The sequence below is a fragment of the Castor canadensis genome, chromosome 7 (assembly GCF_047511655.1).
Source record: "Castor canadensis chromosome 7, mCasCan1.hap1v2, whole genome shotgun sequence".
Lineage (NCBI taxonomy): Eukaryota > Metazoa > Chordata > Mammalia > Rodentia > Castoridae > Castor > Castor canadensis.
In genome coordinates, this window is record NC_133392.1 from 63,219,948 (window position 1) to 63,239,960 (window position 20,013).

At 40.4% G+C, this 20,013-nt stretch overlaps 3 protein-coding genes across 7 annotated transcripts in view; all 3 read right to left on the reverse strand.

Moving 5' to 3' along the window:
• Window positions 1-67: 67 nt before the first annotated feature.
• On the reverse strand, window positions 68-4,384 carry Dnajc9 (DnaJ heat shock protein family (Hsp40) member C9). The gene is made up of 5 exons (XM_020157966.2): window positions 4,104-4,384; window positions 3,796-3,936; window positions 3,428-3,682; window positions 1,086-1,172; window positions 68-766 (listed from the first exon to the last, which is right to left on the reverse strand). Exons 1-5 carry the CDS (start codon window positions 4,281-4,283, stop codon window positions 647-649), a joined length of 783 nt encoding a protein of 260 aa, XP_020013555.1. The 5' UTR covers window positions 4,284-4,384; the 3' UTR covers window positions 68-646.
• Window positions 4,385-4,865: 481 nt separating this feature from the next.
• Window positions 4,866-8,436, reverse strand: Mrps16 (mitochondrial ribosomal protein S16). The gene is made up of 3 exons (XM_020157967.2): window positions 8,272-8,436; window positions 7,596-7,856; window positions 4,866-7,053 (listed from the first exon to the last, which is right to left on the reverse strand). The coding sequence occupies exons 1-3, from the start codon at window positions 8,282-8,284 to the stop codon at window positions 6,920-6,922; spliced, it is 408 nt and encodes a 135-aa protein (XP_020013556.2). The 5' UTR covers window positions 8,285-8,436; the 3' UTR covers window positions 4,866-6,919.
• Window positions 8,437-9,455: 1,019 nt separating this feature from the next.
• The window catches only part of Cfap70 (cilia and flagella associated protein 70), a 92,553-nt gene continuing 81,995 nt past the window's right edge, over window positions 9,456-20,013 (reverse strand). For 2 of the 5 annotated variants that reach the window (XM_074079136.1, XM_074079135.1), the window contains 3 exons: window positions 15,168-15,269; window positions 11,178-11,225; window positions 9,457-9,722 (listed from right to left, as the gene is read on the reverse strand). In XM_074079136.1, coding sequence (XP_073935237.1) covers window positions 9,642-9,722; window positions 11,178-11,225; window positions 15,168-15,269 — 231 coding nt within the window. In that variant the 3' untranslated portion in view covers window positions 9,457-9,641. Of the gene's footprint in view, window positions 9,723-11,177; window positions 11,226-15,167; window positions 15,270-20,013 lie in introns of all 5 variants that reach the window. The other 3 variants (XM_074079139.1, XM_074079138.1, XM_074079137.1) reach the window with 2 other exon arrangements.

Genomic DNA, 20,013 nt, shown 5'->3' on the forward strand with positions numbered 1-20,013 from the left:
GTCCTCTTCTTGATTCTAAACATTATTTTTTCTATATCAATAGAATCATTTAAAAAGCCACCAGAACTTAACTTTTTACTTTTTTATTTAACCATATATGTCTTACAAAAATGTTTGAAGTAATCTGAACACTTATTTTTCCTATACATGAAGGATAAAGTACAAAACCTGGCCAAGTAGAACAGAAAGAGTCTATTTAAAACCATTAAGAACAAAAGCAAGCTGGCAATTATTTGGAAGATAGCTGTTCAGCAAGTGTCCTGAGGGTGTTCTCAATAGGTGGAGTGCCTGTTCTAATGGATGTGCGCATCACTGAAAGCAGTACAGACATCCACATCCTACACGGCCCTCCCTGGGCAAAAAGCCTAGGGAAGCGAGTACTGTCAGGCAGGGTACTGCACTTCCAACTCGCACTACCACATTCCTCATTCAGGAATGAGTAAGTGTGAGAGCCCCATACAGTATCAGACTAGTGCTAGGAAATACTAAAATCAGACTTTGATGGTTTACTTGATCCAAATAATTTACATGGGAAAGACAACTGCTCTCAAAGGTTAGATTAACTTCTGTCTTCGAGTCTTGATTACAACTTGCCTATCATGGTACCTGTTAATGCCTATAAAGGACCTTAGGGGAGAAAAATCCATTACTTCTTTTCTTTCTTGAGAGCCATTTTTTTCCCTCCTCCTTTGGAAGGTTTGCAGTATTTTGCTTCCATCTGAGCCAGAAAATTGTCCATTTCCTTTTGGCGATCCTTTTGTCTGCTCTGAGAAGTTAAAACACAGCTTTCAAAATGCAGTGCTATCCATAGAGCCAGAAAGTACTTTACAATTACCAGGGGATAGGGAAAATAAAGAATGGAGAGTGACTGCTAATAGGTATCAGATTTCTTTTGGAATGGTGAAAATGTCATAGAAGTAGATGGTGGTGATGGTTGTACAACTTTGCAAATGAAGTAAAACCACCAAATTGTACTTTCAAAAAAAAAGGTAGGTAGATGGTATAGATCTTAAAAGAAAACAAAATATAATACCACATATACTCCAAAGAGTACATAAGTTATAGGAGTCAGAACGTAAGTTTACCTGAATGAGTGCTTTCAAGTTATCCACTCCTTCATCAAGCCCCAACTCCTTCCTGCTCACTTCTGCTTCTTTAGCCTCTTCCTGAGCCTGAAATAGAAACTCTGAGACTCTAGCAACCCAGAAGTACTTCACATATACCCTCTCCCCTCATGGAAATATATGACTCAGTTTGACTATATGAAATAGATAAAATGAATACAATTACACAAATGTTATTTATTAGAAGAAGACAAACAATGCTAACAGCATGCAGCAGTTCACAATTCTAGTAAGCATTTCTGTTTTATCCCCATTTTTACTTGCAAGAGGTAGCAAGTATATCATAAACAAGATGATAGAAAGGAAAACATGCTAGCTACATCAGTCAACCACGAAGGTTCCCTTAGCCAAAGACATCCCCAAAAGGGATGCCAGAACACAGGCACTTCAGGATCCTCCTCTGAAAACCCAGTTTAATACAAAGGACAGGTGGCAGCCTTGTGAACTTCTGATTTAAAACTATTTCTCCTAAACAGTCAGAAGAAACATTAATAAATTCAGAACCCCTCAGTTCAATCTTCAGTTCCACAACAAAATAAATTCAAATTTGACGTTGAGCCATGTCTCCAGCCCTTTATGCTTTATTTTTCAGATAGGGTCTTGAAGTTTTTTGTTTGTTTGTTGGGGGGTGGAGGGGGAGGAAGGCGGGCCTTGGACCTGGATCCTCCTACCTACACCTCTCACCTAACTGGGATTACAGCTGGCATGTCCTTTTTTGCCTGGGTTGGCCTCAAACCGATTCTATCTGCATCTCCTAAGTAGCTGCAATTATAGGCATAAGCCACGGCAGTGTAACTTTTCTTTTTCTGATTTCAGAGCTGCCTTCATTTACCAAATTTTCCAGAATACCGTAAGAATGCCTTAGGCAGCAACTATGACAATCAGTGGTTCTAACCCCTGATGAATTTTCTAAGTAACAAGAATGCCATTAATACTGGGAATAATCTTGTTATCACCACCAAAAAGACCCAGTTTTCTTTATTCAAATTATTTCTCAAAATTCAGCATCCCTCTCTCCCCCACATTTGCTGGATGGCCTCTCAAAACAATGTCAATTTCCCCTTAAATTCTAGGAAGATTTTCAAGCTAACAGCCTATCATCCAATACAGCTGTGCTCAATTTCACCTGAGAAAACTTTTAACTGTGAACCTGAATCTAAGCAGATGTAGCCCGTGAAGCAAAATGATGATTTTGATATATACATTTCTCAGCTCAACATGGCCTTTTATCTAAGCAAAACAAGCCCTTTAGTTTTCAAAACAAAAAGGTCAGCTTTCTCTCTGCATGTTATGTATGCTATCTTGTACATAAAAGCTGCAGACCTTTCCTGACCCAGCTGGGACACACTTTTAAAAGGTACCTCAAGAACCCACCAAAGATCTAAAATGTCAAATTGTCTGCTCTCTAAGGAACTCCAATTATGCAACCCAAAAATTTGATTCCAGTCTAAGGCAACTTTTCCAGTGTTTGCTACCCTGAATCCACTCTCCTTGAAATATCTTTCCCTTCTACCATCCTCCTTCCACCCCAGTTTAATAAGGGAATAAAGACAATCATGTGTTCCTCAAAATACAGTCTGAAAGACACCATCTCAAAATAAACTGTGTTTAAAAATGTATACTCTGGATCCAACCCAAGAATCTTCACTTTTTGTCTCTGCATTGTACATTTTTTTTTTTACATAACTGTACACACTTATGGGCTAAGGAATCTGTAATTTTTTCTTTTTGCAGTGCAGAGCTTAGTACAAACACGTGATCAACCACTGAGACACACACTCCCAGCCTTGCACTTTATTTTTTTGTTCGGACACAGGGTATCGCTATGTAGCCCAGGCTGACCTCAAACTCAAAATTCTCCTGCCTCAGCTTCCCCAGTGCTGGAATTACAGGTATGCACCACCATGCCCAGCTACAGCTTGCATGTTTACCAAGACAACCTTTGCCATCCTCTCTCTACTTATCAATCAAGGATCAGTGTCTTGCTACAATACCTGGATTCCATATTACTTTTTCTCCTGAGGAAAGATTCAGCAAAGATACAAGAACACATGAAAGATATTTCAGTGTCATTTTCAGTTGATACGATTAACAACCCATGCAGCAAAATTGTCGAGTACAATATACCAAAATAAAGAAGTTTTTCTTGATGAACTGGCTTGCCCATTTAATTAGATGCACAGAGCAGAACAAGCTGACCCTAGTTCTTATTTCAGTGATCTTTTATTCACGCAGTCCTAAATACACTCAAATCCTTTTTGGAAGCAGTTAAGATAAATCATCAATAGCATACAAAGTCTTACCCTCCTTTTCCTTGCATTCATCTTCTGTTTCGATTCTCTGACAAAGGCATTATAGGAGGGGACCTCTCTGGCATCAATAGCTTGCTGAATTATGTTTCTTATCCTGGGTTCTTCTGTGTACTGCACGCAAAGCACAGACTCCATGATCTGATCCATGTCACCCTTGAAGTCCAGATAGGCCTGCTTAATATCAGCCAGCTCTTCTTCAGAACCTTTGTACGTCTTTTCAAATGCTTGTATGTCCTCTAGAGATATCTAATAAAGAACACTGCTTTAATCCAGGAATTAAACCTCTAATTTTACTAAAGATAGAGATTTGTTTACTGAATGACGGGAATAGTCATAAAGAAGCTTCCAACTCCTCCTACCTTTTTAAAGAGTAACCTCCAGTACGCTTCCCAGTCCCGGTCTTGATTGAGCACAGCAGAGTCTTCGTCCACTACTCCCTGCTCATCGTACACTGCTCTCTGCTCTTTGTCACTTAGAACAGCGTAGACTCTCCCCAGGATCTGCGGGAAAAGAGCATCCAACTCACCCGCCGCACCTCGCTATGAAACCGCGCCGCGAGAAATAAATGTTAGAAAACGCCAGGCCGAGACCAGCGCACTCCCCCGGGGCAGCGTCGGGTGGCCCGAAGCCCGGGAGAGGTCCGAGTGGCCGGTCGGAGCCCAGGTACCTGGAAGCGGCGGGTGGCGTCCTCCTTCTGGCCCTCGTCCACTCGGTCGGGGTGCACCTGCAGGGACACCTTGTGGTAGCCGCGTCGGATCTCGCCGTCTGAAGCCTCGCGTCGCACGCCCAGCACCCGGTAAAGGTCAGCGGTGCCGAACACTTGCTCGCACAGCTCCAGCAGCCCCATGCTGGGCTGCCTTCGCAGACCTCAGCTGCTCGGATATCCAGGTCCGCGGGCACTGTTTCCTTTTCCCGCTCAAAAACCCCAGGGCGCCTGCGTCACAAGAAGCGCGAGGGGGCGGGGCCTAAAGGCGCAGCTGTGCTTTACGACAGCCGCAAAGTGGGTGTGCTCGGGCCAGCGCCAGCCGCAAAAGACGCGACTTCCAGCAGGAGCCGCGGTCTTCTGGGTGCCACCACACCTAGTCCAGGGCGATTCTCCTTACTTTATTCTGGAAACTTTCTGTCTCACCCCCGTGTGCCAGCGCAGAAACTTACTGATACATTGAGGTATGGAACGTCCGGGTATTAATTAGGCTTAGTTTTGTGTGGAGCTGGGGAAGGAGCTAGGGGTTCAACTGCACTTAAAAAAAAAACTAGTATTCAGTTTCACATGGCTGAACTCAACGGTTAAATCTGTTTTTTCAAAAACAATCCGCAGAACAGTACAGTCGTAGTCCCAAATAACCTTAACAGTCTAGAGGCTGGGACTGCTGGGATACCATTTTCCCTCAACCCCTGCAGGAAGAACAAAATGTACAAAACACCGATCTTAGTAGAAAACTCATTTATCTGACAGGACTTAGGGATTTGACATTACAGAATCATCCCCACTCACTTTCCTGCTCCAGAGTCATCTTACACATAGGTGGAGGTAATATAGCCAGAGTGATCTCAACAGTGGGGAGGCTGAGGCTGGAGGGTCGCCAGTTTTAGGGCAGCATGGGCTACAAAGTAAGTTTGAGTAACAGAGCAAGACAGTGTTTCAAAAACAACAAAAACCACATACACAACAACCAAGCTGCTGAAGGAAAGGGTCTGTTTAATGTTTTGCAGAGTGTGTAGCTGGGTTTGAGTGTGTTGGATTTGAGTTGCTAGCAGGGTGGGGCTTGGGCCCTTATCCATAATCCATGGTGAGAAACACTTAAATCAAGAAGATAAACTCACCCGAGAAATATGGGTTTTATACAAAGGATAAAGCAAAAAGCAGAATACCTGAGGTGGCAGAAGCTCAGGGGGCTCAAAATAAACCCAATTTGACATCCTTTCTCCTCACTTATCAGGCCTTTCCAGAATCACATTGTCCTCTATCAGTAAGTTCCTGCAAAGCCACAAACATGCCAGTGTTTTCAAAGCACTTTTCTTTACCTGTAATCCTAGTTACTTGGGAGGATGAGATCAGGAGGATTTTGGTCTAGGTTTATATGGGCAAAAAGTGAGACCCTATCTCCAAAATAAGCAGACCAAAAAGGGCTGGAGGTGTAGCTCAAGCAATAGAGTGCCTGGCTAACAAGCACAAGCCCCAAGTTCAAACTCCAGTACTGCCCCATAGCCCTAAAAAAAAAAATCTTTCTCAGATCCAAGATCAAGCTCAGCTAAAGTCAGTTCCTCTCCAACTTCCCTGGCTTCAAAGTCTTCTCAAAGTAAGTGGAGGTAATGCAGCAATAGCCCTTGGGGACTCTTCTTGTCCCCAGAATTTGAGTTGGCTAGTACCTCTTCTTAGAACCCCAGAACCCAGAGACTAACAAAGAATATTGCTATGGCTTTAAAACCTTCTCCATGAATTTCCCATATCTTGGTCTTATGTCAGAATTTGAAATCTGCACTATCCAGAGTGCACAAAAGCTGTGAAATTCATGCTTGTGGTTATAGAATCCTGCAGCTCCAATGAGACAGATGTGCAGTCAGTCATTTATATTACCAAACTCATGATACCCAAACATAATTCTATCACTGACTTTCTAAGTATACTTTAAAAGCCCTCAACTTTGGGCTGGGGCATAGCTCAAGTGACAAAGCACCTGCCTAGCAACCAGGTGCTCTAAGTTCAAACCCTACGACTGCAAAAAAAAACCCCAAACAAAAGTTCTAATGTGTTTGTTTTCCCCACATATAGAGAATATGTTGGAAAAGACTTTCCAGGTAGGCACACTGGGGTGTGAATCACTGGGCAAGTTTTTGTCTCCGGAGTCTCAGCTTCCACATCTGTAAATGGAGATAACCTTACCTCCTTTCAGGATACTTTATAATCCTCTCAAATAATTTTGAATATAAAGAACTTTGGGTATATGTCGATGCTTTACAATGTTAGCTTCCTTCTAATTTCTCATTCTTAAAAATAGGCTATTTTCATTCTTTGTAAAGGTGGATGAGATTATATGTCAAATAAACAATATAAAACTCCAATTACAAAAAACAATAAGCAAGATAACTGTGTTCTTGAACTTGTAAGATGACCGTGAATGACTAAGGAAACATTTGGATGAGCCAAGAACATTCTGGTTGGCACAGACTTTGAAGCCGGAAAGTCTGCTGAAGAAGGCAGCAGACTGTAAAGCTGCCCAACTGACCCAGGCAGGGTCCAAGACAGAGTCCAGTCCTCCCCACAGTCACTACAAATGAAGGCAGAAAAACATTAATAGTATCTAACCCCAGCTCTTACATCAAAAAATAACAAATCTTTGCCTTGCCCCTGCTCAGGCTAGGCCAAAAGAGCATGGGTGACTCAGAAAACTCCATTTATTGACCTCCAAACCTAACAAAAGTAAGAGTTCTCCACAAATGTTTTAGGAGACCTTGACCTTCTAATCACTGTGTTCACTGAAGTCAGTTCGTTTCTGTTTCTGTAGCCTCTGAATTTGTTTTCTGAGAAGCTAAGAGGACTTCATGTGCCCGTTTCCTTCGCAGTCTCTCAGCATTTGTGATCATCATAGGATGCAGAGGGAAAAAGCCAGAAAGACCTAAAAGCAACAGAATATTCATTTATTATAATACAGAATATGCCAGTTTCCCTGGGAACACTGCTTCACAGAACTATGGTCTGACTTCTGACACAGAGCATGGATATAAAACAAACTATGCTCCTGACTTGGCAAACTCCAACTTCCTCCTCCCATTTACTACAAGAAAACAGTGGGTTGTGTTTACTTCCTAACACTGTTGTTCTTACTTGGAAAAAAGGCAAACTGACAGGAATAGACACAAACTATTCCCATTTTTGGCATAAAATCCCAGCCACCCAAAGATTCATAAAGGGGGCTGGCGGAGTGGCTCAAGTGGTAACAGTGTCTGTCTAGCAAGCATGAAGCCCTGAGTTCAAACCCCAGTGCCACCAGTCTTATATAGGAGTCCACAAAAGGGGTCTCCAGATTCAAAAGGGCAATTAGATCACAGCTTCAGCTTCCACTCCAGTCCTGAGCAGCCTGAAGGAAACGAAAGGATTCTTCATTCTCATCATCCTGGGGCTGATCCCTCAAATGAGTTAAGACCAGAGATGAGTTACCCAGAAGTTTCTCCATAGGCTTAGAGAGGTGGGCCCCACAGCCAATCCAATGCCGAATCCTGTCCAGGTTGAGGGCGACGAGTTTTTCTCCATGACTGTTGGGCAGTGGATCATAGGAGCCCAACTGCTCTACAAAACGGCCGTCCCTGGGACACTTGTTGTGAGCTGCCACGATGCGGTAGAAGGGTCGGTTGGTGCAGCCACCCAGAGCAAGGCGGATGGTTAAGTGGCCCCCATGATAGGCCTTGCAGAGAAGAGTAGCTGAACAAAAATAACTGATTAGGACACAGAATGGAAGGCACAAAATATGCAAAACGAGGAAGAGGAACAATTCCCTTCTCCCACTGACTTGTCCTCATTTTCAACTTATTCTAGTCAATCTGGTCTAGGTACCATCTTCTTAACTCCAGCCAGAAATGACCTCCTCATCCCCAAATCCACTCCGCGCAGAACTGCCATCTACTAGCTGTGACCTTGTCGTAGCCTTAGTCGCCTCGTATGTAAAACGACTGAGGGTTTCCGCGAGGATGAAATGGGAAAACTGGTTAAGAGGATCAAGTGTAAGGCGTATGACAGCTCCTCAACGCACCCAGGTGAGCTGGGCTCCACAAGGTCCTGGACGCCCCGGTCCCATCCCACCCCGCCCGGCAGACCTCGAGGGGCCCCGATGACTCACTGAGGTGCACCATGGCGCGGCTTCTCCGATCGTCCCGCTCTCGCACAGACCAGGTCCAGGGCTTCGCAAGCTCTGAAGGGGCGGCGCGGGCGGCCGCGGCAGCCAGACACCAAGACAGTAGTTCAACACCCCAGCTCCAAAGTTTCGGCTCAGGAAGCGGATCGCCACTCGCCCCGCCTCTTCCGGTTTTCGCTCTTCCGGTTTTCGCTCTTCCGTCCACCGCTCCCAAAGCTTCGTAAACTGCCGCAAAAGCAGTGCTTCTGTTTGCGTTCGTGCGGGACGGTGGCGCGCGTCGAGTGTGCGCTGAGTCGCTGCTGGAGTGAGGGGCTTGAGAGAGTGCTGAGGGCTCTGGAGCCGTCCGTTCTGCACGCGTTTCGGCCCTGTCAGGGCCGAGGCGCAGGCTCACGTCGGCCCTTCCTCGTGGGGAGTCCGAGAGCGCAGCGGAGAGAAGCCACGCGCGCTCAGGACACAGTGCAGGGTCGCAGAGAAGGTGCAGCTGACGCTTCCTCGCGAGGACTTCAGAAAGAAGGTAGCGTTAGGAATGAGACTAGGACAAGAATTATTATGACCAGCTTGTCCTCCATTACACTCCTCGCATCCTCATAGAGGTGGTCACGCCATTAAAAAAATAAAGGAGGGGGAGCCTTGATTCCTGCTTTTGCTGCACTGAGATCCAAGAGAACAAGGCTGGATTATGATTTATCATCAAACCTTACGACACCGCCTCACTAGTGAGGAGTTTTGCATCTCATAGGTAATGTTGTCTTGGAGCCCTTGTGGTTTAGATCCCCGAAGGTACTCCTAGTTGGTAGAGTCCTTTCTGTTCAGCTGTTCACCGTTGGTTCCAAAATGCCTGGCTATAACTAATATATTCTCTGCTCTAATATACAGTGACCTCGCATAGCAGTCTTCTAGGCCCACCTTTGAAGAGTGCCTTAATTCCCAAATACCAGTAAGTGAACCTGGCCAGGGACCTTAGCAGCTGACTTCCTCCAGGAGTGAGCTGATAAGATTTTATCAAAAACCATCATAGTGACGGTCATTGTACCTTAATTGTATTTATATATAACATAAGTAATTGCATGTTAGTAGTTACATAATTATCATACAAGAATATAATATATGCTACATATTCTTCAATATACCAAAACCACACTGATGAATTTTGATCTTTTGTATTTTTTATTCCAATCCATTTTACTGTCAAAACCAGTAGAACATCCAATAACAGCCAACAGAAATAAATGAATAGGTTTCTGTGTTTGTGGTGAACATTCCTTGGTTCTCCAGCTCCAGGCTTCATATGATGAAACTCTGGTAAGGAAAGGAGCTCAGAGCCCCATAGTGAAAATTCTTCACTTGCAAGGACCTCAGAAAGATGGATCTCCAAAGCCAACCATTTCCTGTACAGTGTGGATTTCTTCAAGCAGAGCCTCATCTTTCAGTTTCAGCTATTTGTACAAGGAAAGGAAGAACGTGTCACATCTGATACACCTAAGTAGCTTTCAAGACCCCTCATTTGTGGGGATACAGTTAGTTCTTTGGGATGGGATGGGCTTTTCCTATATTCTCTATTACATGGAAACTCTCTTTAAAAACCTTAGATGTTGTGTTGGCTATGTGAGTTGTGCTTACTTTGTGAAACTTGGTATAAGTTTATTAAAGTTTTTTTTTAAAGTGTTCACATTATCACCATCATCTCTCCACTAATACGTAGTACTCCCATTTGGTAATGGACAAAAGGAATCATAGACCTGAATTTGATTTTAGAATCTAGATGTCATCTAGTAGCCTATGGAATAATCTTTTTTTTTTTTTTTTTGAGATAAGGCCTCACTATGTAGCCCAAGCTGGCCTTGAACTCAAGATCCTTCTGCCTCACCTTCCTGAGTGCTGCAGTTATAGGCATGACCACCACACCCAGCTCCATTAACAAAATCTTATTTTTTCTCAAGGCAGCAAGATAATCTGCTAAAAACCTGCATTTTGCTTCCCTTGCAGCTAGAGGTAGTCAGCTGACCTATTATGGGCACTGAAATACAAGTATACAAGTTAAAGTCATCAGATGGAGCACCTGGGAAAGTACTTTAAAAAGAGGTGAAAGAGTTGCAGCATAGCAACTTTTTTCTTTTCCCCCTTCTTGTCTTTTATCTTGCCTGAAACATGGATTTGGTGGCTGGAGCTACACTGTCTGCAACTATGAGGTATAGAAACTGCATGATAATGATTGGTAGAGCAAAAGGTAAGAGATTGAATCACTGATGACATGGAGCTGTAGTAGCTGCCTTAGACTTCTCATTAGATTAGAAAAAACTAATTAAGCTGCTGTGTTTCAAGTCAAATTACTTGGAATCGTAACTAATACATTAAATTGGGTTGTTCATGAGCCAAATCCAGCCCACCATCTATTTGTTGTAAATAAAATTCCATTGGAACACAGCTATTCATTAAGGTATTATCTATAGGTATTTTTGCACTTGCAGGTTTAGTAGTTGCACCAGAGAATATTTGCCCTATGATTCTAGAATATTTCCTATTTTTGTCTTTATAGAAAAAAGACTAGACCAAGTCCTTCATTTTTCACATGAGTAAATGAAGCCCAGAGAGGTTGATACAATTAAATTAATGGCAAACCAGAACTATAATTCAGATCACCTGGCAGCCCTAGGTGGCTCTCTATCAAGTTGTTTTCTCTCTAAGGAGGTAGAAGAAAAGACCACCCATGGCAATATGTAGGTTATTAAAAACCCAGCAGCCACAGAAAAATGGCAAAGATGGTAAGGAAAGCCTCTCAAAAAATACTCTCATTGTGAAATGCCCTGAAGTTCTGAATTAAGTCAACACCTTCCTCTCAGTTTCCACCTTCAGCATGGTGCAGGCAAATGACTAAGGCATCTGCGTCATACCTTTATTGTGTACTTGTAGGCCTGCTCAGCTTCCAGTTGCCGCCCAGCCTGAAAAAAAGCACAGCAGGTGATGATGATTACGCATCATCACCATTATGGTGGGGAAAGTACATTTCTCCTAGCACAGGATAACACTTTCCCAGTTAAGAGCCTCCACATTCCAAGTGGAAGCAGGAAATTGAAAGGTGGTAGGCAAAAGTCAGTATTTTTTAAAAATCCCTCCTTCATTTAAGAAAACTTAAAGACGATTTGGCCTTGCATTTTTTTCCCCTAAAAGCTGCACAGGTCATTTCTTCCTCTTAGGAGTGAAGCATTTTTCTTAATAATGATAAACACTTTATGGTGTTTACTATGTGATTTACATTGTTTTAACTGTGATGTTTTAAGTGCTTTACCTAGATTCATTTTTAATTCTTAAAACCTAGAAGATAATTACTATTATCATTCCAGGATAACAGAGAGAGAAACCTGGACACAGGGTAAAGAACTTGTCGGGGGCTAATGGAGAGGCTCAAGTAGTAGGAGTACCTGCCTCATAAGTGTGGGGCCCTGAGTTCAAATCCTAGTGCTGCTAAAAAAAAGAATTTGTCAGGATTATTAAACTAGTTAGCAGAAAATTCCAGGTTTCAAAGCAATGAAGTCTGGCTTCAAGTTTTTACCTACTGTACTCTATCCTATTTTTAAGCGTTAGAAAAAGAATGCTTCTATGCAGATCTGGATATGAGAACACTAACTACCTTGTTGAAATTATTCCTCACATGAAGCACTCCTCCAAGAGTTAAGTGAGATAATATGAATTCACTATTATAATTTACAAGTGTGTACATAGCAAATTAGAATATACAAAAAAGTCACTTAGAAAAGCTTAAATACATAAATGTAAAACCATAGAATATTTGCACTAGAAAAGAAGGTCTAATCCAACAGTTCTAGTCCATGTCAGATTTTTACTAGTGTACAAAGCTTTCATATCCCAAGTCCTTACTTCCTGTGATACCTACACTTTGAAATATTCCCTCCTGAAAAATCACTGAATTTCCAGCACACCTTTTCTTCCTACTACTATTGCCTTTGACTCCTTTCTGCCATAGAGGCAGAGGACCAAATGTGAGCATCCAGAATAGCCAAAATGATTTTTTTTGGTGGTGGTGGTACTGGGTTTGAACTCAGAGCCTACACCTTGAGCCACTCTACCAGCCCTTTTTTTGTGAAGTTTTTTTTTTTTTTTTTAAAGCGTCTTGCAAACTGTTTGCCTGGGCTGGCTTCAAACTGTGATGCCTCCTGAGTAGCTAGGATTATAGACGTGAGCTACTGGTGCCCGGTGCCAAAATGATTTTGAAAAATAGTTTTTTTGCTATTATGAACATTGCTGCAGTAAACATCCTTGTACAGATCTTCATGTTTCTTCCTTTAAGAAGAAACACTCATACACACAAAACTTGCCCTGAACATTTGAGAGTAAACTGCAAGCACGATGTAATTTTTTTATTCAGTGTGTTTTCTAAAATCAAAGATATTCTCTTGGGCTGGAGGTGTGGCTCAAGCAGCACAGCCCTTGCCTACTAAGCACAGGGGCCCTGAGTTCAAACCATAGTACTGCCAAAAATAAAACAAAATGAAAAGACATTTTCACAACCATAGTCCAGTTGTCAAAATGAGATTAATATAGATATAATACATACTGTAACCTACAAACCGTATTCAGATTTTTCAAATTATCCCAATGATGTCCTCTATGGCAAAATAAAATCCAGGATCATGCATTGCATTCAGCATTCACATCTTCAGTTTCTTCTTCTGTTCCCTGTTCTTTTAATCTAGAATAGTGTCTGAGTCTTTGTGTCTTGTGGCATTGATATTTTTTTTAAAGCACAGCACAATTATTTTGTAAAATATTCCTCAATTTGTGTTTGTCTTATGTCTCCTCATAATTAGATCAGATCACAATCTTTTGGCAAGAATACCACAAGAATAATGTATTCTTTATGTATTATATCAGGAAGCACCTGCTGTTTTATCTCAATATTGCTGATATTAACTTTGATAATTTTTAAGATTGTTGTCTTCCAGTTTTCTGTCCTAGAATGTTACTGTGCCCACTTTGTAGTGCATAACTATCTATGTAAACATCCCCTTACTCCTTAAACTTTCTCCCAGAGTTTTTGTGTATATTGATGATGGTTTCTAAATTGTGATTTTCTAATTCATTCATTCTTTATACATTTATTAGTTGACCTTCTACAAGCTTTCCTTTTTCAGACACTTATCTGTTTGGTTACCTCACTGTAGAATTCAGATTCTTGTACTAAACTGGAAGGTCCCTATTCCTTACTGACTCTCAGTGGGAGCTACTGTTAGCCTCTGGAAGCCTTGACATACGGTCTTTCTCCATCTTTAAGCCAGCAATCATTAGTCGAATGACTTCTTTTTCTATCCTCTGCTAGAGAAAACTCCACTTTTAGAAGATACACTTAATTGGGTCACATCTTCTTAAATAAACTTTTTATTTTAAGCTCAACTGATTTGGAACTTTACTTACATCCCTTCACAGCAGTACATAGCCTAGTGTTTAATGGTATGATCTTGGGGATATAAAAGGCCATCTTTAGAATTCTACCTAACACAAGACCTCACATTGAAGATGTCACAGGATTTTCTCTTTGACCCATTAATTAATTAATTACAAGCATATTTTTAGGTTTCCAAAGTGTATGTATATATATGTATATTTTAGTTGCTATTGTGATTTTACTACAATGTGATCTGTATGTATTTGTTGCACTTCTCTTTGTGGTTTGGCATGTGTTCAATTTTTATGAATATCTTATTTCTGCTTGAAAAGAATGTGCTATAATTTTTAAGTACATGATTCTACAGTACATTGATGTTTAAACTCAACTAATTGGGCTATATAGCTCTATGTGTCTTTATTTTTTGATAGAAGTTTCTAAGAAAACTATATTAAGATCTTTCCTATTGACTCTTTCAGTTTTTTTTTTTTTTTTGATTTGGGTTTGTTTTTTTGGGTTTTTGTTGTTGTTGTTGTTGGGACTTGGATTTTTTAACTCAGGCCTTTGCATTTCCAAAGCAGGTGCTCTACTGCTTGAACTATGCCTTCAGTCCATTTTTGCTGTGGTTGTTTTTGGAAACAGGGTCTTGCAAACTATTTGCCTGAGCTGGCCTCAAACCATGATCCTCCCAATCTCAGCCTCTCAACTAGCTAGGATTATAGGTGTGAGCCCCTGCTACCTGGCTCCCTTTTAGTTTAAAGATGAGAAATCTAAGGCCTATAATTAAGTGGTTTGCCCCATGGTATGCAGCTAATTGGGACAGATCTGGGGTAAGAATCCAGATACTTTTTTTTTTTTTTTTTTTTGGTGGTACTGGGGTTTAAACTCAGGGTGTTACGCTTGCTAGGCAGATGCTCTACCACTTGAGCCATTTCACCAACCCTTCCAGGTATTTGTTATATTGATATTCAAACTGGTGTCATGTTGACCAATGGAAAACTGAGGTTCTCTCAATTTGATTTTAAACTGATATGAAAATTACTTGTAAGTCTAACAAGAGGAGAGTTACATTTTAATAGGTAAAGCATCCATAATACTTTCCTCCCAATTTCCCTTATGAATGAAAGATAAGCCCCCTCAGCAGTTCAACAAGCAGAAATGATTCAGAAGACTCAGAGCATCTTCTCTGCTGATCCTTGACTAGGTTTATGCTCTGTTACAACATTGTCCCATTTTTAGAATGTCCCTTCTAGAAAAACACATCTGAATAGATAATTCTTAAGCACATTCCAAGCAAAGACTGCCCAGGCATGGCCTTTCCTTTCTCATCAGAATAATGGCCAAATGCTTCAATTATGCATTAATGGCCATCTGCTGTCTCACTTGACCCCTTGCCTCTGTTGCCTAAAAGGGCATTGTGTAAGGACAGTAAGTCAACATAGTGCAGAGGATATTGTAGAAGGACAATAAGAATACTCACTTTCAGGCAGACCAGAGCCAGATATGCCCATACTTCAGCGTTGTAGTTGTTCAGGGCATTGGCTTCAGAGAGCGCATCCTCAGCTTCCATGAGTTCTTCCAGCTTATCAGAAAATAGAGACATGTGAATTATAGCACAAAGTGGTTTTCACTTAAGCCAACTAGAGTCAGCTGAAATCACTATATCCAAGTAATACATGTCCATTACCTAGACCAGTGGTTTTCAACTTTTTATATTTCTAGTATCAGAATTTTATTCAAACAAAATCTTATATGGTGGTATAGTACCTGAACTGACTTAAATGTAGAACTGTTCTGCTTAAAAACCCAGGAAGGGAAATCTGGAGCACTGCCTGCTAGTTTCTCAACATATGGAGATCTTTTCCTCCTTCATTCTACAGTAGTCCCATCAGGGCATTTGTGAACCATGGAGCCTCAAGTGCCAGGGTTGAAAATCCATAAGTACTCATATCCTGTGTGCAGCATTCATTGATTTCCCCATATGTAGTGGGCTGTCAGAGGCATTTTTAGTCTTTTTTTCTTTATACTATGCATCTCTTTCTTGAGGTTAAGTCTGATTTGTCTGTCAAAATACCATTGTCCAGGTAGCTTCCTTTCAGCTAATATTAGTTATTAACAGCCCAGTCTTGAGCAATCAATACAGTATTCATGGACTCTAGGACACTCTCAGAGATCTGGGCACATGGAGATCATCACTGCTTCCTAAAATCATGAGTCAGCTTTGTAAAACTTTCCAAATACCACCTAAGGAAAGAAAAGCCTCTCCTGTCCCCTAGTAAATTAACTTCATTTTTTTTTCTGTTTTAAAGGAAGAAAATAATGAGTTTGTAAACCCAAAACAAGATGGAGAATAGCCTTTCAATCACACCTATACTTTGGCACATACTATAAATACCTCTAAGATACTTATTTATTCAGTCAGCCCACATTTACTGAGGATTTACTCTGTGCTGAGCAGTATGCTAGATGATGAGACTAAAAAGACAAATAAATACAATTCTTTCCCTCAAAGACCTCACTGACAAATGTGTTAAAAACAAACATAATGAAAAATCAAACACATAAATAGTTCCATTATAAAAACATGGGAATCAGCATAAGTACATGTGTAAAATGCTCCATGTTAATATAACAAGACCTTGTCAATCACACCTGTCAATTGCCCTAGGCTTCCTGCAAAGACCACCCAGATTTTTTCCAACATTCGCCCTTTTTTTTAAAAAAATTTTTATTTTATTCATATGTGCATACAATGTTTGGGTCATTTCTCCCCCCTTTCCCTAGCGCATCCCTTACTCCCCAACCCCCTCCACCTCCCCCCCTACCCCCTCGTTACCCGGCAGAAACTATTTTGCCCTTATCTCTAATTTTGTTAAAGAGAGAGTATAAGCAATAATAGGATGGACCAAGGGTTTTTGCTAGTTGAGATAAGGATAGCTATACAGGGAGTTGACTCGCATTGATTTCCTGTGCATGTGTGTTACCCTCTAAGTTAATTCTTGAACTAACCTTTTCTCTAGTTCCTGGTCTCCTTCTCCTGTTGGCCTCAGTTGCTTTAAAGTATCTGCTTTAGTTTCTCTGCATTGAGGGCAACAAATGCTATCTAGTTTTTTAGGTGTCTTCCCTATCCTCATACCTCCCTTGTGTGCTCTCACTTTATCATGTGATCAAAGTCCAATCCCCTTATGTTTGCCCTTAATCAAATGTCCACATATGAGGGAGAACATACGATTTTTGGTCTTTTGGGCCAGGCTAACCTCACTCAGAATGATGTTCTCCAGTTCCATCCATCACCCAGAAAATGATAACATTTCGTTCTTCATGGCTGCATAAAATTCCATTGTGTATAAATACCACATTTTCTTAATCCATTTGTCAGAGGTGGGGCATCTTGGCTGTTTCCATAACTTGGCTATTGTGAATAGTGCCGCAATAAACATGGGTGTGCAGGTGCCTCTGGAGTAACCTTTGTCACATTCTTTTGGGTATATCCCCAAGAGTGGTATTGCTGGATCATATGGTAGATCAATGTTTAGATTTTTAAGTAGCCTCCAAATTTTTATTCAGAGTGGTTGTACTAGTTTACATTCCCACCAGCAGTGTAGGAGGGTTCCTTTTTCCCCCCTCATCCTCACCAACAACTGTTGTTAGTAGTGTGCTAATGATGGCTATTCTAACAGGGGTGAGGTGGAATCTTAGTGTGGTTTTAATTTGCATTTCCTTTATTGCTAGGGATGGTGAGCATTTTTTCATGTGTTTTTTGGCCATTTGAATTTCTTCTTTTGAGAAAGTTCTGTTTAGTTCATTTGTCCATTTTTTTATTGGTTCATTAATTTTGGGAGAATTTAGTTTTTTAAGTTCCCTATATATTCTTGTTATCAGTCCTTTGTCTGATGTGTACCTGGCAAATATTTTCTCCCACTCCGTGGGTGTTCTCTTCAGTTTAGACACCATTTCTTTTGTTGAGCAGAAGCTTTTTAGTTTTATGAAGTCCCATTTATCTATGCTATCTCTTAGTTGCTGTGCTGCTGGGGTTCCACTGAGAAAGTTCTTGCCTATACCTATTAATTCCAGAGTATTTTCTACTCTTTCCTGTATCAACTTCAGAGTTTGGGGTCTGATATTAAGATCCTTCATCCATTTTGAGTTAATATTGGTATAGGGTGATATACATGGATCTAGTTTCAGTTTTTTAAGAATGCTAACCAGTTTTCTCAGCAGTTTTTGTTGAAGAGGCTGTCTTTTCTCCATCGTATATTTTTAGCACCTTGTCAAAAACAAGTTGGTTATAGTTGTGAGGCTTCATATCTGGGTCCTCTATTCTGTTCCACTGGTCTTCATGTCTGTTTTTGTGCCAGTACCATGCTGTTTTTATTGCTATTTCTTTGTAATATAGTTTGAAGTCAGGTATCATGATACGTGATGCATTGTTCTTTTGACTGAGTATTGCCTTGGCTATTTGTGGCCTCTTGTGTTTCCATATAAATTTAATGGTAGATTTTTCAATCTCTTTAATGAATGTCATTGGAATTTTGATGGGAATTGCATTAAACATGTAGATTACTTTTGGGAGTATAGACATTTTTACTATGTTGATTCTACCAATCCATGAGCATGGGAGGTCTCTCCACTTTCTATAGTCTTCCTCAGTCTCTTTCTTCAGAAGTGTATAGTTTTCCTTGTAGAGGTCGTTCACATCCTTTGTTAGGTTTACACCTAGGTATTTGACTTTTTTTGAGGCTATTATAAATGGAATTGTTTTCATATAGTCTTTCTCAGTTTGTTCATTCTTAGTATATAGAAATGCTAATGATTTTTCTATCTTGATTTTATATCCTGCTACCTTGCTATAGTTATTGATGGTGTCTAGGAGTTTTTGAGTAGAGATTTTTGGGTCTTTAAGGTATAGGATCATATCGTCTGCAAATAGGGATATTTTGACAGTTTCTTTACCTATTTGTATTCCTTTTATTCCTTCTTCTTGCCTAATTGTTCTGGCTAGGAATTCCAGTACTATGTTGAATAGGAGTGGAGATAGTGGGCATCCTTGTCTGGTTCCTGATTTTAGAGGGAATGGTTTCAGTTTTTCTCCATTAAGTATAATGCTGGCTGTAGGTTTATCGTATATAGGTTTTATAATGTTGAGGTACTTTCCTTCTATTCCTAGTTTTCTTAGAGTTTTTATCATGAAATGGCTTTTTCTGCATCTATTGAGATGATTAAGTGGTTTTTGTCTTTGCTACTGTTAATGTGGTTTATTACATTGATTGATTTTCATATGTTGAACCACCCCTGCATTCCTGGGATGAAGCCTACTTGGTCATGGTGGATGATCTTTTTGATGTGTTGTTGAATTCAGTTTGCCATTATTTTATTGAGGATTTCTGCATCAATATTCATAAAGAAGATTGGCCTATAGTTTTCCTTTTTGGAGGTGTCTTTGCCTGGTTTGGGGATAAGTGTAATACTGGCCTCATAAAATGTGTTAGGCAGTTTTCCTTCCCTTTCTGTTTCATGGAACAGTTTAAGGAGGGTTGGTATCAGTTCTTCTTTAAAGGTCTGATAGAATTCAACAGAGATGCCATCAGGTCCTGTACTTTTCTTTTTGCGGAGACTCTTGATTGCTGCTTCAATTTCGTTGTGTGTTATAGATCTATTCAGGTGATTAATTTCCTCTTGGTTCAGTTTTGGATGATCATATGTATCTAGAAATCTGTCCATTTCTTCAAGATTTTCAAATTTATTTGAATATAGGTTCTCAAAGTAGTCTCTGATGATTTCCTGTACTTCCATGGTGTTTGTTGTTATCTCCCCTTTTGCATTCCTGATTCTACTAATTTGGGTTTTTTCTCTCATTTTAGTCAGGTTTGCCAGGGGTCTGTTGATCTTGTTTATTTTTTCAAAGAACCAACTTTTTGTTTCATTAATTCTTTGTATTTTTTTTTTGTTTCTATTTCATTGATTTCAGCTCTTATTTTTATTATTTCTCTCCTTCTATTTGTTTTGTGATTTGCTTGTTCTTGTTTTTCTAGGAGTTTGAGATATATCATTGGGTCATTGATTTGGGATCTTTGAGTCTTTTTAATATACGCACTCATGGCTATAAACTTTCCTCTCAGGACTGCCTTTGCTGTGTCCCATAGGTTCCGGTAGGTTGTGTTTTCATTTTCATTGACTTCCAGGAACTTTTTAATTTCCTCTTTTATTTCATCAATGACCCACTGTTTATTAAGCAATGAGTTATTTAGTTTCCAGCTGTTTGCATGTTTTTTGTCTTTACTTTTGTTGTTGAATTCTAGTTTTATTGCATTGTGATCAGATAGTAT

What these genes read in the sequence shown, in the direction of transcription:
- Dnajc9 (XM_020157966.2), bottom strand. Translation starts at nt 4,283, where the DNA reads ATGGGGCTGCTGGAGCTGTGCGAGCAAGTGTTCGGCACCGCTGACCTT. An exon ending in TGAATGCAAGGAAAAGGAGG is followed by an intron (nt 1,173 to 3,427) that starts GTAAGACTTTGT and finishes TTTCTATTTCAG; the next exon opens with GCTCAGGAAGAGGCTAAAGA. An exon ending in ACTTGAAAGCACTCATTCAG is followed by an intron (nt 767 to 1,085) that starts GTAAACTTACGT and finishes TTAACTTCTCAG; the next exon opens with AGCAGACAAAAGGATCGCCA.
- Mrps16 (XM_020157967.2), bottom strand. An exon ending in GCCTATGGAGAAACTTCTGG is followed by an intron (nt 7,054 to 7,595) that starts GTAACTCATCTC and finishes TGTTGCTTTTAG; the next exon opens with GTCTTTCTGGCTTTTTCCCT.